Genomic DNA, 14,365 nt, shown 5'->3' with positions numbered 1-14,365 from the left:
AATAAATTATTTTATTGCCAATACGAGTAAACATCCGCTTTTTGGTATAACAAGATAGAATGAGTATTATTTTTTAAGATTCAGTTAAGCCGGTATTTGTAAACTGAAAAAATTGGCTAAGTGCGTGTCGTGGCACGCGCAGTGTAGAGTTCCGTAGTTGTCCGTCGTTAACACAATACATTTCAGAAGCAAGCAATTGCTTTATCTAAAGTCACTTAATATTTTCTTCTTAGGAATTTTTACGAGTTAAGAAATTTTATAATACATGAGTTAAATGACTATTACTCTTAAACTAACTGATGAATTTTAACCGTTATAGTATAAGGGTTCCTTGTCAAGACTACAGAACCCTAAAAAGGGAAATGAAGAAAAATTGAAGAAAGATGGCTAAACTTTCTAAATTACTTCATTATTAATCACCTCACCAACTCTCCGTCAATAAAACACAATAATATAATCATTTAAATAAATATATTTATTTACATAGTAACGCGAAATGAAATATTATTTTGTCGATGTTCATGAAAATCCGAATTATTTTATTTGACATCTTAACTGCATGTATTTAGACGATGACATAATTATTCTAGCTGATATTTCTAACAAACGACAGTTCAATTTTTTACATAAATACATCTTTTATCGTAGAAATCTTTATTTTACATTATTTATTTTATCTTAAAAACTTTAGCGTTTACCTACAGGGTCACTTGCTCAAAGAATCAACATAACATATTATAGCGAATTCAAAAATATTTAATTTACAGATATTATCACGCGATCAACATTCACTGAAGCTGCGGCAAAAACAATCATACAAAATGTCTTAAACAGTTTTTAACTTTACACAGAGGTAGCACTAACTAACCATCGCAACACTCTGAATACCAGATTATATCACTAAAACCTACGTAAATCGTAGCTCATTTGCATTTTATTAATCATAAAAAATCCTTTTAACGGAAACTTATCTTTGGTAAAAAATAACATTAATATAGGTACTTAACCAATCAATAAAGAAATAATAAGAAAGAAAATCATCCTCAAAAACTTCATACCTTGTATGATAACAATATTAGTTTTCTAAATGTACACACAATTCCATAACAATGAGATCGATTTTATTATCATTATTATTTTAGTGTCTGGACCTGAATCGTTGTATGATGAGAATTCGTTACCTATGTAATCATTACTCGGAAAAGTTTCGATTGTAGAGACGCGTACGCGTCTGGTCGAAGAAAACTCTTAAGAGTATGGGTATGAAAATGGAAATTAATGAACACACTTGGAAAATGCATGAGCGAATATTGGTTTAAAGATTATTACTGAAGAATACGGGGCGTGGCTAATGTGGCTAAGCGCAAGATGTGGCGAGAGCGCGTCCTCTACCCACGCGCGCTATCTTAACATGTAAACAAGAGCTCAAATCGTATACATAATGGAAATATCGTGTTCTGACAACGTTATCGCGACTCATCCCGGACACTTTGTAAAGTGGCCACATATCCATGGCCCGCCTTCTAGCCTAATGTACTCTCGTGCGACGCTTATAAAATATGTTCAGCGAGCGAGACGCTTCGATGTTTTGCACTTAGCCGGTTTTGCACTAAATACTGTGTTATTATTAACATCGATTATATTTTCCAACTTTGAAGTGAGTTGTGAAACGATAAAAAATAAAGCCTTATTATAACTATTTATAGATGATTGTTGTCGGTGATGGCTAGTTTTTGAAGATGGGACGCCGGACTACTGCGCGTAGAGACGATCGTCGGTTGTCAGAAGTGCGTCCCGCTGCGGAACAGTCTGCGCGCGGCCTTAGTGACTCCGATACTCAGTGGGGTTTCACCTGAGGCAAAACAGACGATTATTACTCCAATGAACGTATATCCTCCTTGACCACATAAATTACATGGTGCAAATAACCTGTAATTAGGAATTAAATGGATAGATATTGATGATGACCATTAATAAGCGTCATATTCAGCTTTGTAGTCCTGAAAATTAAGCACACTTGTGAGGTGAACTACATAGTATGCACAGTAGTGCATAGTGAGTACACTAGACAAACGACGTCATCCTCGTAACCGCCTGGCTTAGTGCTGTGCATACCGGACTAAAATATCAAAGCATAGATTCGCACAATACTAAACTGTAGCCCCCGCATGGAGAGAAGGTAACTAACCGAGGCGAGAAGTCGGCGCAGCATCGCACACGTCGGGGTCGGGCGGGCTGCCGTAGCCGCTGGACGCATCGTCGGCGCCCGCAGTTGCCGCCGTCTTTGTCTAACCCCGCCCACGTAGCTACACGCTACGTAGCCTCAGTCCTTATACCCGCGCCTTCGTAGCTGCTTTCATGCTACGTAACCGCTGCTTGATTACTACATATAAGGTACTAACCGAGGCGAGAAGTCGGCGAGGCATCGTCGGTCATCGCGCAGCATCGCACACGTCGGGGTCGGGCGGGCTGCCGTAGCCGCTGGACGCATCGTTGGCGCCCACGCAGTTGCCGCCGTCTTTGTCTAGCCCCGCCCCCGTAGCTCTCGCTACTACGCAGCTACGTAGCCTCCGCTTAGTGACATAAAGGTAACTAAAACTAACCGAGGCGAGAAGTCGGCGCGGCATCGTCGGTCATCGCGCAGCATCGCACACGTCGGGATCGGGCGGGCTGCCGTAGCCGCTGGACGCGTCGTCGGCGCCCGCGCAGTTGCCGCCATCTTTGTCGAGGGCCGCGGCCGGCGCCCCCGCCCCGCAGCCGCCCGCTACGTAGCCGCCGCTTGGTGACTGGGCAACAAACATAGAACGTGTAATTGAAATAACAGACAAACACTGATTCGTATCTATTCTTTTTTCAGGACTCCAAAGACAACGCGACTATGATTGAAGTATGAACGAGCATTGCGTCGTTGCTTAGTTTAGACTAGGCCAAGTGCACATCTGGACGATCATTTAAATCACAAACGGGAATATTTTCATGAAACTCCTACATATCAAATATCTACAACATGGACGCCGACAAGTAAAGTTTGACTATGCGAATGTACTTTTCTAGTACACTTTGCAAAAGGCAAAACAATATAGTCACCAACCAAATCCTCTCATAAATATAAGATTCATCTCATTCAGTTGCAACTATTTACTTGAAGCTGCAAGGCTATCCACTACTCCGTGACTAAAATCTGTCGTATCTTCTTGACAAGTTACCAACAGTACACGGAGAGCGCAATCAAAAAGTCGATTAGAAATGTCGTGCGGCTGAATGGGTTTCCTCCACTCGCGCGACTCATAAAATGAAATAGATTCCCCCACATTCGCATTCCGACAAGCGTTCGTACGAGAAAGATTAATGATCACAAAAGAAACATAATAAAGTGAAGATAGAATCTCCCACTAACAGTGTCCTTGTGGGAGTTATTTACTCCGCCGAACCGACTTTTTCACGTGCCCTTTATTTGAGATGGGGATCTTCAGAAAAAAGTCTATCCCCTAAAAGAATATAAAAACGACGTGCACCATTTTCTTCAAAAAATATGTGCTGGTAAACAAAATAATTACATACAACCCAAATCAATTTCCTTACAAGTTACTAATAACATATTATTTCAATAAGTAGTGGTATTGTCGTTTCATTGTCGGTTAACGGTTATTAAGTAAATTATAAATGACGGCGAGCGGCCGAACTGAACAAGCTTTTATGGCTTTTTCCGCCGAACACGATACGCCACGTCAGAGGTTCACACGCATGTGGAGACGCTGTCACGTGTAGCAAATTACAAAGAATGACAATTACAAAGCCTCGATATATTTAAAGACGCGACGGAATATGAAGGCACGTCAGAAATAACATCTGCAGCGACGCCCACTTTAACATGCCATGGCATGGATAAAAGGGGTCAATCAATAGGTCAAATTGTTGCTATTCAGAGACTCTATTCATATGTAATCAGGGCAGTCTAGACAGGCATTGAAGATGCTATTCAGAAATATTCACCTGTAGTCCGCTGACCTGCCGCCGGATGTGCGCTAAGCCGCTGGGATTGGCCGCCATGCTGGCGAACACGAGCCGCTCCTCGTAGTCGTACTCGCACAGTATCTTGTTGTCGCACAGGTAGAATCTGTCGCCCACGCAGAACCTGCACCAACAACGGCTATTAATATTTACGACCCCGGCGCACCAGGTTACGTGTTCCACTGCAAAAACAACTCCACCATAAATATCTACTAACGAGAAAAATATTCATTAAGCATTAAAAAGCGAGTCGAAAATTCGAAATTACCTGTGGTTGCATTGTTGACAGGCGAAGCATTCTAAGTGGTAAACGAAACTCTTGGCTCGCATAACCATTTCGAAGGCGGGAATGACTTTGTTGCACGCCACACAGTTGCCTGTGGCACCGAATAACCTGATGAAAAATAACAGGCTCTTAATGTAAAATACATCTTATAAATAACGAGGTCCCTTATAACGCGCGTTATTACTTTAAGTGATTCGAGCAGCTAAAAAATTATGGTTTGAACAACATGTGAAATTGAAAAAGGCTGCTCTACATTATTACGTGTTGAAAAAGAGAAAAAACATTATAACGGATATGATTGAAGACTACGAAAATCAAATGTGAGATAATAACCGAGTAAAGGTTTTATTGTAAAACAAAAAAATAGCAAAACATAAAGGTGTTTACCTAAGGTAATCCCTTTTGCAGAGCATAAGGTCAGCCTTGTAGTAGAGCTTGGAGCCGACCTCGCCGAGGCGGCAGTCGCAGCAGCCGCACTTGAGGCAGTCTTCGTGCCAGAAGCGCTCCATGGCCTTGAGCAGGAACCGCTCGGTGATGACCTTGCCGCACTGGGCGCAGAGCCTGGCGCCGCCCGTGTTGCCCACCACGCTACTGCTGAGGCTGTATTTGTTCTCATCTTGCTGACCTGGTGGGAGATATAACAAATTACTAATACTCCCGTTAACCCCTCGTTAAATATGCTTGTGTCACGAGTGAGCTCACCACAATAGTCGAGCGGCGGCGGGGACCGAACCCGCATTTCCCGGATCACGAGTCGGCCAGTCCGACCCCTGCACCGTTCGGCTATCGTGGCTTCAAAATATGGGTTAGTAGGCGAATATCACAGTAGACAGCAGCTTTGGGAACGAGTGGTGGGAAAAGTCCCGTTTTATAGTAGGTAGAGCCATGGGCTAATATACATATTAGAGCTATCTGCGTGATTCTATGCCTCTATTTGCAGGTCATCATCATCTGACCTAAGCGACCTGATGAAGATCATCAGGTCACTTCGTCTTCTCTGCAGGAGGACGAAATTTCTAATTTACCAGAGGCAAAACCCACGCTTTACAGGTCAGTGATGTTAATTACTTAAAGAAAATTGTTAGGGGATGTTTTTGTCCCAATGTTTTTCACGGTGCTTATAAGCACGGCAATCCTGTGAATGATATAAATATCATTCACAGGATTGCCACTTTTCTAAATCAAGTAAAATACAATTCAAAACTTGAAAATTCGATTTCACCATCTGCTTTGAAAGGAAATACTTTCCTCGTTTTACTGCTTGCCAAATTCGGAGACGTCTATTAGGAGTCGTTATGAAAATGAACCTTGAACGAATAAAAGTTAACTTGTTTATCTACATCTCCATCTGGTGCGTAAAATGATCGATAATATCAAGCTGCCGTTGTAAAATTTTATTTCATCAGTACTAGTAATTATGTATGTAAACGCAAAATGGTAACGACTTGTCGTTCACAGAAAATGTAAATTTCAGTTTCTCAGAACGATTATTATAAACTGTCAAATCGTTCAAGTAATAAAGTCATAATTTTGTTCGTCGAAATATCTCGTTAATTTCGTTTTCGTTGAAAGCGAGTTGTGCAGTAACTCCAATCAGAAGAATTTCCCGCGCCCAGTACGAACGGTACCAATAATATCAGCACGGTAATTAGGAGACCGCGGCGGAGTGCTGCCCGCGGCATTATGTAAGTAGGTAATGCCAGTAATGCGGGTAATAACCGTAATGAATATGTTAAGACACGTTCTTTCCGAACCCTATTATTAGCAAGTTTACCACAAGCATAATTAATATGAACTACCTTTACTATAACATAATTAACACCAGCGTATAATCACAAAGCTGTATTTTGTCTCTAGGACATAATAACGCAAGGAGTAAGTAATTTGAACTGACGAAGGTGGTTAATTTAAAGCATGGACGTAGTAATGAATTCTGTTACGCTACATACAAATGGGTAATTGTTCGTAATACGCGACTCATTATGGAATTAAGTTAGACTTGATTGTTTTCTACTGCATAATTGCGTCAATTAATTCGAGCAGAGCCACGCCGCGTGACACGCAGTCACCGCTCGCTGACGTCATTAAGATGCGCAAACGCATTTTTCTCACACAAGAAAAAGCGCAACTTTGTTCGAATACATGCGTTAATGGGACGATAAAATTATACAACGCATAAGCTGCTGCTAGTACGTCTAATGAAGATTGTAAATTTTTCTACATACGCTAATCATATGTAATTTAGTTTTTTAATACACGTCTGTTTTTTCATGAATTATTAAACAGCGAACGCAATGCATCCTGTCTTATAATATTACTGCCGTGTGTATACATTATATTATACATCACCTCTGTACATAATAGGCATATTACGCCATGTTTTATTTTTCAATAGTTTCTATAATATACCTAGTCACGGAACATTAAGAACTCGTACAATATTATGCAAATATACAAAGTAAATACAAACTACACTGTGTGATCATCGCTTACAAAGGAACTTCAATTTGGAGCGGCTAGTACACGTTCGTATAAGCAAATAGACCGCTCTTTAGAAAACAATCAGGTCCAATTTATTGGCACACGGCCCATATAATAATAGTGCGTACGTCAAACCAATCAAGGAACCAATTGAAGGGGTAACTAGGTGGACACACCGAGCGCAATCGATCACTTGCGCATCGGCCAGTCGCCGACGCCGATACATCTCGTTTATTGGAGCCGACGTCGCGACAATAAACTTAATTGGACTATATTAATGACGGCTCGTTAATAATAAAATAATAAAGATGACGTATGGCGTCCGGGCGTCGCAATTAGTGCGCTGCAGGGCTCTAACAAGGCCGCCCACGCGCGACCCCTAGAGCCGAATTACCGCGTGGACCCACAATAAATTGCACTAAACGATTACTATCATTAATGTATCTCCTTTCACGGCACGTATTGACTAATTTACTACCTATTTTATAGAACGAATTAACCCCGCTCGACTCCTACCCACTTCGGGTGGAGCGATAAAAATGGTAATTGAATAATAACTGTTAACTCGAAGTCCGATACGTTAACGCGAAACTTTGAAAGTTAATCAATTCACTGCGGTTTTCCTTAATATTCTTGGAACGTATGCATAGGTGCGGTAAGTTTCTTCGGGATAAAAAATGCCGGCGGTCTACCCGCAACAATCCAAGAATCTCCGTGTTTTTCCGCGGAATGCCGCATGAAGGCGACGCTGAGGCGTGCGGTTACTGGCGTGTTTTGTCCATTTCAGGACGTGCATGTTGTTAATGCTATAATTATGGAGCGGGCGCGCGTCTTTCTAATGGCCGGATCGATTATATCGATTCACAGAGCTGCTGCGCCGCGGCAGCGCCTGCGACTCTCCGCGTTTATGGTTTCTCGCAATTTTACAAGAGACGAACATTAACGCTTTTACGGCCATAAAAACAAAAACGAACCGTATGCTACTGCTTCATCTATACGTACCTGAAAGCTAAAACAATAAAAGGGGAGTTAATAACGTGGGACTGTACATAAATATCCGGGTGAAGGCGCTTCGTATTATTTTCGTTTTATTACAGTCGAGCCGAGAATTTGATAGAGACTTGGCTACCGAACTGACCCGGCAGTATAATTTCGCCGACACAGCCGGTCGGCTGCCGCCAACGTATTAAGGCGCCGAAATGAAAAGAAACCGGGAAACGGATGAAAAGTAATTTATTTTGTCGTAAGACTGACTGGGTGCACGTTAGTACTGCGGCAAACGCGAAACACCAAGCGTTAACGCTTCGTAGCTCGTCACTTGCACCACACTAAGTTAAAATTAATTTTCTAATTTCACCGCAAAATTACTCCTAAACACTGGGATCTAATTGGAATCTGTAATGGCCTTTTGTTCCGAAAATCCTTTCTTAGCGCGCAAACTCATTTCCGAGTTGCGGGTGCCGTGTGGAGAGCCGCTAGCCTGCTGTACACGTAACTTAGACTCGCCAGCGCTTACGATTTATTATTAACACGGGTACTTTAGTTCGCCGTTGATTAACCCAACTTCACTCACACGATATGAAGTTGTAATTAATAATGACTTTCTAACGAACGCTGTTTCCATAATAAGATTATTATGTTCGTCCTTTTACTGCTGCGTGTACGCATCGTGTAGATTTTTAGTTTTGTCTTTTTTAATCAATTGGATAAGATTTAATTAATCTCTTGTTGTTAATGATATGATAACATATGATTTTGGTTTACGTCGTTACGTCAAAACATTATTCAAAGGAGGAATTGATTGAATGACAAAGATAGGTAGGTAGGTAGAGCATTTTTTTTTGGTTCAGCATTAGACGTCAATGCCTATTACTCGTACAAACTTTAAGCTTAACCCCTTTTTTTTTTTTTTTTTTTTCGTCGGGAAATGCTTTGCGCATACCCACTGGTCTATGGGGACGGCCAGTGGGTTATGTGGGACTCTCCCCACCAACCCACTAAAGGCGGGGCCTACCCACTAAAACCCGACGGTTTCCACCAGAGCCCAAAGAAACGGAGCCGCGAGTTATTGTCCTGTTTGGACATTCGTCCGCAGCTCCGCCTCAGGCTAGAGGCTCGCTCACGAGCAAGCCTCTCTGGCTTCGAGGGAACCCCCAGTCCCCTCCTCCAGTTGTTTTTTATAGAGGTTTTCTCCTCGCGGCCCTGGTATAACAGGACCCCCGGCCCGCCGTAGCGGGTTACGGTCTGCTCTATGCCGCTGCTCGGTCAGCTCTGCTGATCAGAGAAGTACCGAGAGCGGCCCTCCAAAGAATGGGCCCGGGCAAACGCCCCGCCAGCCCCCACCTGTGGGGGTTTTTAAAGATGTCCCCTGCATCGTGGCCCGGGCAAATGCCTCGACGGCCCCCGGCCCACTCAATTGTGGGTTACGGGTTGCCCGACAGGCCCGCCGAGTTGACGAGACCTGCCGCGCAGGTGAGAAGTTAGCCGCCCGCGTGAACAGACCACGCGGACGTTGCCCAGGGTGCACCACGAGGAGGTCGCTCACCATCGCAGACCTGACCTGAACCAAGTAAAAAAAATGTATTTTGTGAAACAATAATCAATATTTGCCTATTATCTGCTTTGCTCTGACTGCGCCGAGTATGTAAACACCAATGAGGATTGACGTCAAACCCCAGAATACTTAATAGTGCCGTCAAACAGAGATGTATGTGTGCGGTGTGCGTACGCAGGTTACATTCCTGTGATTCAATTAAATGCTAGGTTATTGTAATGAGCCCGCATGCGGCCGCCCGCGATCGTTCCGTGCAATTTACAAACGTTCATTGCATTTCGCAATTAACTCGCCCTCCACATATGCTAACACAACGTGTCTGCATTGACTATTCATCATTCGGCTTACTATTTGCATGACTATATCGGTTTTATTAATAAATGAATAGATAACCGCCTTTATTAATAAAATTAACAACGCGCCTGAACGCGATCGACATAATTGCTTTTCTTTACAAGTTTTAATGAGCTCATTTAACCACGTTATAAAACAAATAAAATAATTTTGAGATGTATTATTTTGAGTTGAACATATTTTTGTTTTAATAGATTGAGAGAAAATATCATTAGTGTTTTATTAATTATGCTGACGAAAATGTTAACTTATTTGAATTATTTTTGTCACGCGGCTACGTTATTTAGATGTCTAGAATAACATGCGAGCGTTGTTTTAATTAGGTAATTTAAATGTTTTCCTCGAGGTATAAGTTAGTTATGTGAGGCAAACTATTTACAAATTTGTTACGAAAATAAAATATCATACGGCATAATCTAAAGTGCTATACCTACTAATGGATTTATATAATGATTGCGGTTGCAGCCGTTCTAAATGCTCATACAATTTATTTAGTTTTAGTAGTCGGCCACTCATTAAACAATGGAGTTGATTGCGTTGTTGCGATATCCATTATACGGGCAGTAATTAGATTTAACCAAATGCGGGCTTCGCATTAATAGCGAATGTAAAAACTTAACGAGCAGGATGTTCGCCCTGAATAACCTACATAGCTTGTTTACGAAACGAAAACATCACCATAATTATACACATTCTGTGCAACGAAACACCAGTCACGGATTTAGGTAGGTAGTGCGGTTGCACGGTGCGCTGCGTCGACATGAGTTGTGACAAAATGTATCAAAATATTGTGACATTGGAAAGATGACGTTTGTTATTTCAGAAATGGAAGAGAACTTATGTCACATCATTTTTTTTTAAATTGTACAGAAATATAGTTATTTTTCTAAAACAAAAGACGCCTTACTTAGTTACCCTTTATAACATACATAATTAAAATAAAATACCAGTGAAAGTTTCGTCAAAATAGTTTCAGTCGTTTCGGAGATTATTCGCCATAAACATACAGGCTGAAAATTATCAAATCATTTTTGTTATTAGTGCCGTACTTATGCACTTTCTGTTCAAAATACTATTTTAACATTACAAACAGACACTTAAATTTATTCATTAAAATGTATAGATCAGTAACACTTGATAATTAAAAATCGGTAGCCTGTAATTTGCGAGTGGCTGATTAAAATTCCGTCTGACCGATGGCAGTGGGCCCCAGACACAGGCCCACCTAAACCACCATCGTTAACGGCCCGTTATTAAAAAAGTACGAGACTTAGTCATCAGAGAAGTTAGTTTTTTTTAATTAAAATTATGAAATTGATATTGCCTTTGCCCGCCTCCCAACTCAACCTTGTGAAAGTTTAAATTAATTTTTGAATTATGCCTAATGGCACTGGTAAACGATTTCTAAGGAAAGAGTTTTCAGCAATCAAAATTTCAATTATTTGATGCTAAAACCCCGTATTAATTGCTTTCGATGTGAACCAGCGTTGTTTGTTCAATTAACGATTTATCAACAAAATTATCAAGTTATAAAGATATTAATTGAACTAACGACATTAGGTATGTTTGTTATTTTAGTAATATTTCATGTATAATTAGGAAAGCTGGTTAGCTAATCACGCAAATAGAGCGAATGGATTTTAATATCATCCGACATAAAAATACATTGCTTTAAAAGGTAATAAATAAATAATAAATTATACCAATTAATCAACTAATTACATAGCACTTAACTAATACGAATATTAATATTTTCGTATTTAATATTTATTTACTAAACGTTTTTGATTCCGTGTAGGTAAGTACGAATTCTCATGCACACATGCATTGCGATTCCCCTAGTGGGATTCAAACCTGCAATATTGGTGTGCGCGAACATCAGCCACCAAGCCACAGAATTAGATACGTTTTACTTAGGACTAATTATTTATTTAATTATTAAAAGTAATTAACCAATTAGCGTTTGCGTGCTATTCTGATAAAAATCAGAAAAAACCATCAATCTTTAAGAATAACCGGACATAGAATATTAGTTAAAAGATATAATTTTTAGTTATAAATCAAACATCCTTCTGTATTTTAAGCAATTCGTACTTACATATCATAAAGTGTACCACTATTACATTCAAGTTAGTGTTCGAAATTATTTGGCAAAACGTCGAGTGTTCACTCAGCCTTATGGGAGATTGGTGTGTGTTTCTTATATTTTAATCAGAGTATTGCTTGTTTGTATTCGGCGCTCGGCCCGCCGTCCAATACCCATTTACGATCGCGACTCGACTAGTGCTGTTCTTCTCGCGATAAATTCTTATCGATAGCGTTTCCACATTGTGAGAAAACGGCTTAATGTTTTCTTTACTATTCAGTACAGCTTTATCACGGAATAAAAATACTATTATACATTTAAACGTTTAAGCGGAGAAAGTTCATTGAATGAAATGTAAACAGATAGGTAACATGTATTTTTAACAGTTTTCCAGAAACTATCAAGTTGTCAAGATTGAAATAAATTCTTATTAAGTAGAGCTTTTTTGAAAGACAGAGAATCAAAAAAAGTATAGAGTATTTGTTTAGTTAAAAGCAATAGCTTGTTTGTTAAATGAAATGTTTTATTGAAAAAGTTATCAAGAATAATTGAGTCTCTCATTTTATCGCCGGCCCGTAATAATACATCGTATCCCCAAACGACAATCAAACGTGTACAAAGTCGAGACAATCTACGTCATAAATTATTTTCTGAGAGAAAAGCTCGGGGCGAAACTTAAGCCTGACATAAGTGGGCAATAAACTTCAGCCAATTTGTAGATTCGCATCTGGAGGCTCTTATTAAAGCCCGAAAGTTAGTCCTTTTCATCCATCACTCGTAATACGTGTGTGAGTTATTGTATGAAAAATTGAAGAATAAATTGAGTCGCTGCAGCAGCGGCGAGACATAAATCCCAACTGAGCCCTCAATATTGTTTTAAAGGGGAAGTGGCCATAAATTTTATCAGGGCGGCCCAGAGCCGCCGCGGGCGCCGCCTCGCCACGCTACGGCGCTTCGCGTCGCGCCGCACCGCAGCCGCGTCGCACCGCACCCGCACTGCTCCGCAATTTTCCGCCGCTGCATTCGATGCTCATGCGAATTTGTTGTGTTATTTCTGGTGAAATTGAAATCTTTCTCGTGGAATGCAAGCATCATGAAACGGCAATATCGACTCAAAATAAGCTGTCGGATCGACCAGTTTTCTTAGAACGCAAACACTAAATATTCTTCTAGTAATTCATCGCGATCAAAAGCTAATGAATATTTATTCAGTTTGTGGTTAATTTGAATCGTAACTGTAATTATTAAACGTTCATTAGACCGCGCTTCAAATTGGCCTAAAACAAGATTCTTGTTGTTTAGTGTTAGTGTATTTGTAAACAAGTTTAAGTATCATTAAAATCAGTTTTTTTTTAAATATAGTTAAGTAATTTAAATAAATTTATTATGAACATCGATATTAAAACAGTGGGATTTATAATAAACATTAAAATTCAAGCTCTACATTTATTGAACGTAGTAGATATTTTATCCCGCCATTGTTAATTCGCACTGTTAAGTCAGTGCCGCACGCCGAAGGACATTCGATTTTCCATCACGTCGCATAGCCTAATAGCTGTAACAACGTAAAATACGATTTTGATTACGATAAAGGCTTATGAAGTGTCGCGTAGACGAAGTGCGGTGCGGTACACGTATCTCTACTTACAGCAATAAACTTGATTTTCCGTCGTCTGGCTTTTAGATCGTGAATTTAGATTTAACACAAGTAAAACACTATCCGTAGAATGTTTTGTTCAGTAATAAATCTCAGCGGATATGTAAGACGGTGTCACTAACTATTCGTATTCCTCAACCGCAAAAATAAATATTGGAGGTCGTAAAATATGACCCCGTTACGTTACAAGATTACAACTGGAGAACAACATAGTAAAAAATGTACGCTAGGACAATATTGTGAGGCACAATAAAAAATCGCTTATTTTTATCAATACGATCTGGGTGTCGGACATTTCGCATAAATGTGATATTGCAATATCGTTCGTCCCCTTTTTAATATCGCGACGGACGCTGCCGGGCGGTTTATGGCACAACCCTTGCCGCGTTTTATTCGCGACCTGTTTGTCCTAATATTATGAAAAATTGACGTCAGCAAAACGAAAACGTTGCCTTGCTTACATATTCTCTTTTTTATGTAATTGCATTGTTCCACCGACTTGCGTAAAATGTACAGTTTCTGGAAACATGTTGTCGCTTATTGAACTCGCTAAACTGTCAGATATAAGACCTTGTGACACAATTTGTCAATTGTTAAAATGAGAAGGTTATGTAGAGTCGTTATGATTCTGCAAATTGTCCCACTGTGCAGAAATATACGCAGCTAAGTTACATCAAAATGATCGCAAAGCTCCTATCGTTCCTAAAAATCCTGCGTAAGAGCTTTAAGGCTGCTTTCACATAGGGCGTCAGAAGCGCCACAGCAGCACGACAGCAGAGGATGCCTATACCTTCACATTATAAAAACGCCGCTGCCGCGCTATCAAATTACCCCTAAATATAAAAGCGCATTAAAATATTATTATCCTAACATTACAAGGAGTCAGAATTGGAAGCAGATGCTTCAAACTTATCTGGTAATTCCTTTACTGACCAG

General features: G+C 40.2%; 1 protein-coding gene across 1 annotated transcript in view; it reads right to left on the bottom strand.

The window, feature by feature from the left end:
- Positions 1 to 454: 454 nt before the first annotated feature.
- Positions 455 to 14,365, bottom strand: part of LOC135073234 (LIM domain only protein 3-like) — a 51,349-nt gene continuing 37,438 nt past the window's right edge. Inside the window, exons 3-7 of the mRNA XM_063967340.1 lie at positions 4,685 to 4,922; positions 4,280 to 4,405; positions 3,994 to 4,135; positions 2,604 to 2,786; positions 455 to 1,852 (exon numbers count right to left, since the gene is read on the bottom strand). Of these exons, the coding sequence (XP_063823410.1) occupies positions 2,634 to 2,786; positions 3,994 to 4,135; positions 4,280 to 4,405; positions 4,685 to 4,922 (659 nt within the window). The 3' untranslated portion in view covers positions 455 to 1,852; positions 2,604 to 2,633. The remainder of the gene's footprint in view (positions 1,853 to 2,603; positions 2,787 to 3,993; positions 4,136 to 4,279; positions 4,406 to 4,684; positions 4,923 to 14,365) is intronic.

Source organism: Ostrinia nubilalis, chromosome 7 (genome assembly GCF_963855985.1).
Source record: "Ostrinia nubilalis chromosome 7, ilOstNubi1.1, whole genome shotgun sequence".
Taxonomy (NCBI): domain Eukaryota; kingdom Metazoa; phylum Arthropoda; class Insecta; order Lepidoptera; family Crambidae; genus Ostrinia; species Ostrinia nubilalis.
Note: the sequence above shows the minus strand (reverse complement) of the source record. Positions and strands in the feature narration are given on the sequence as shown.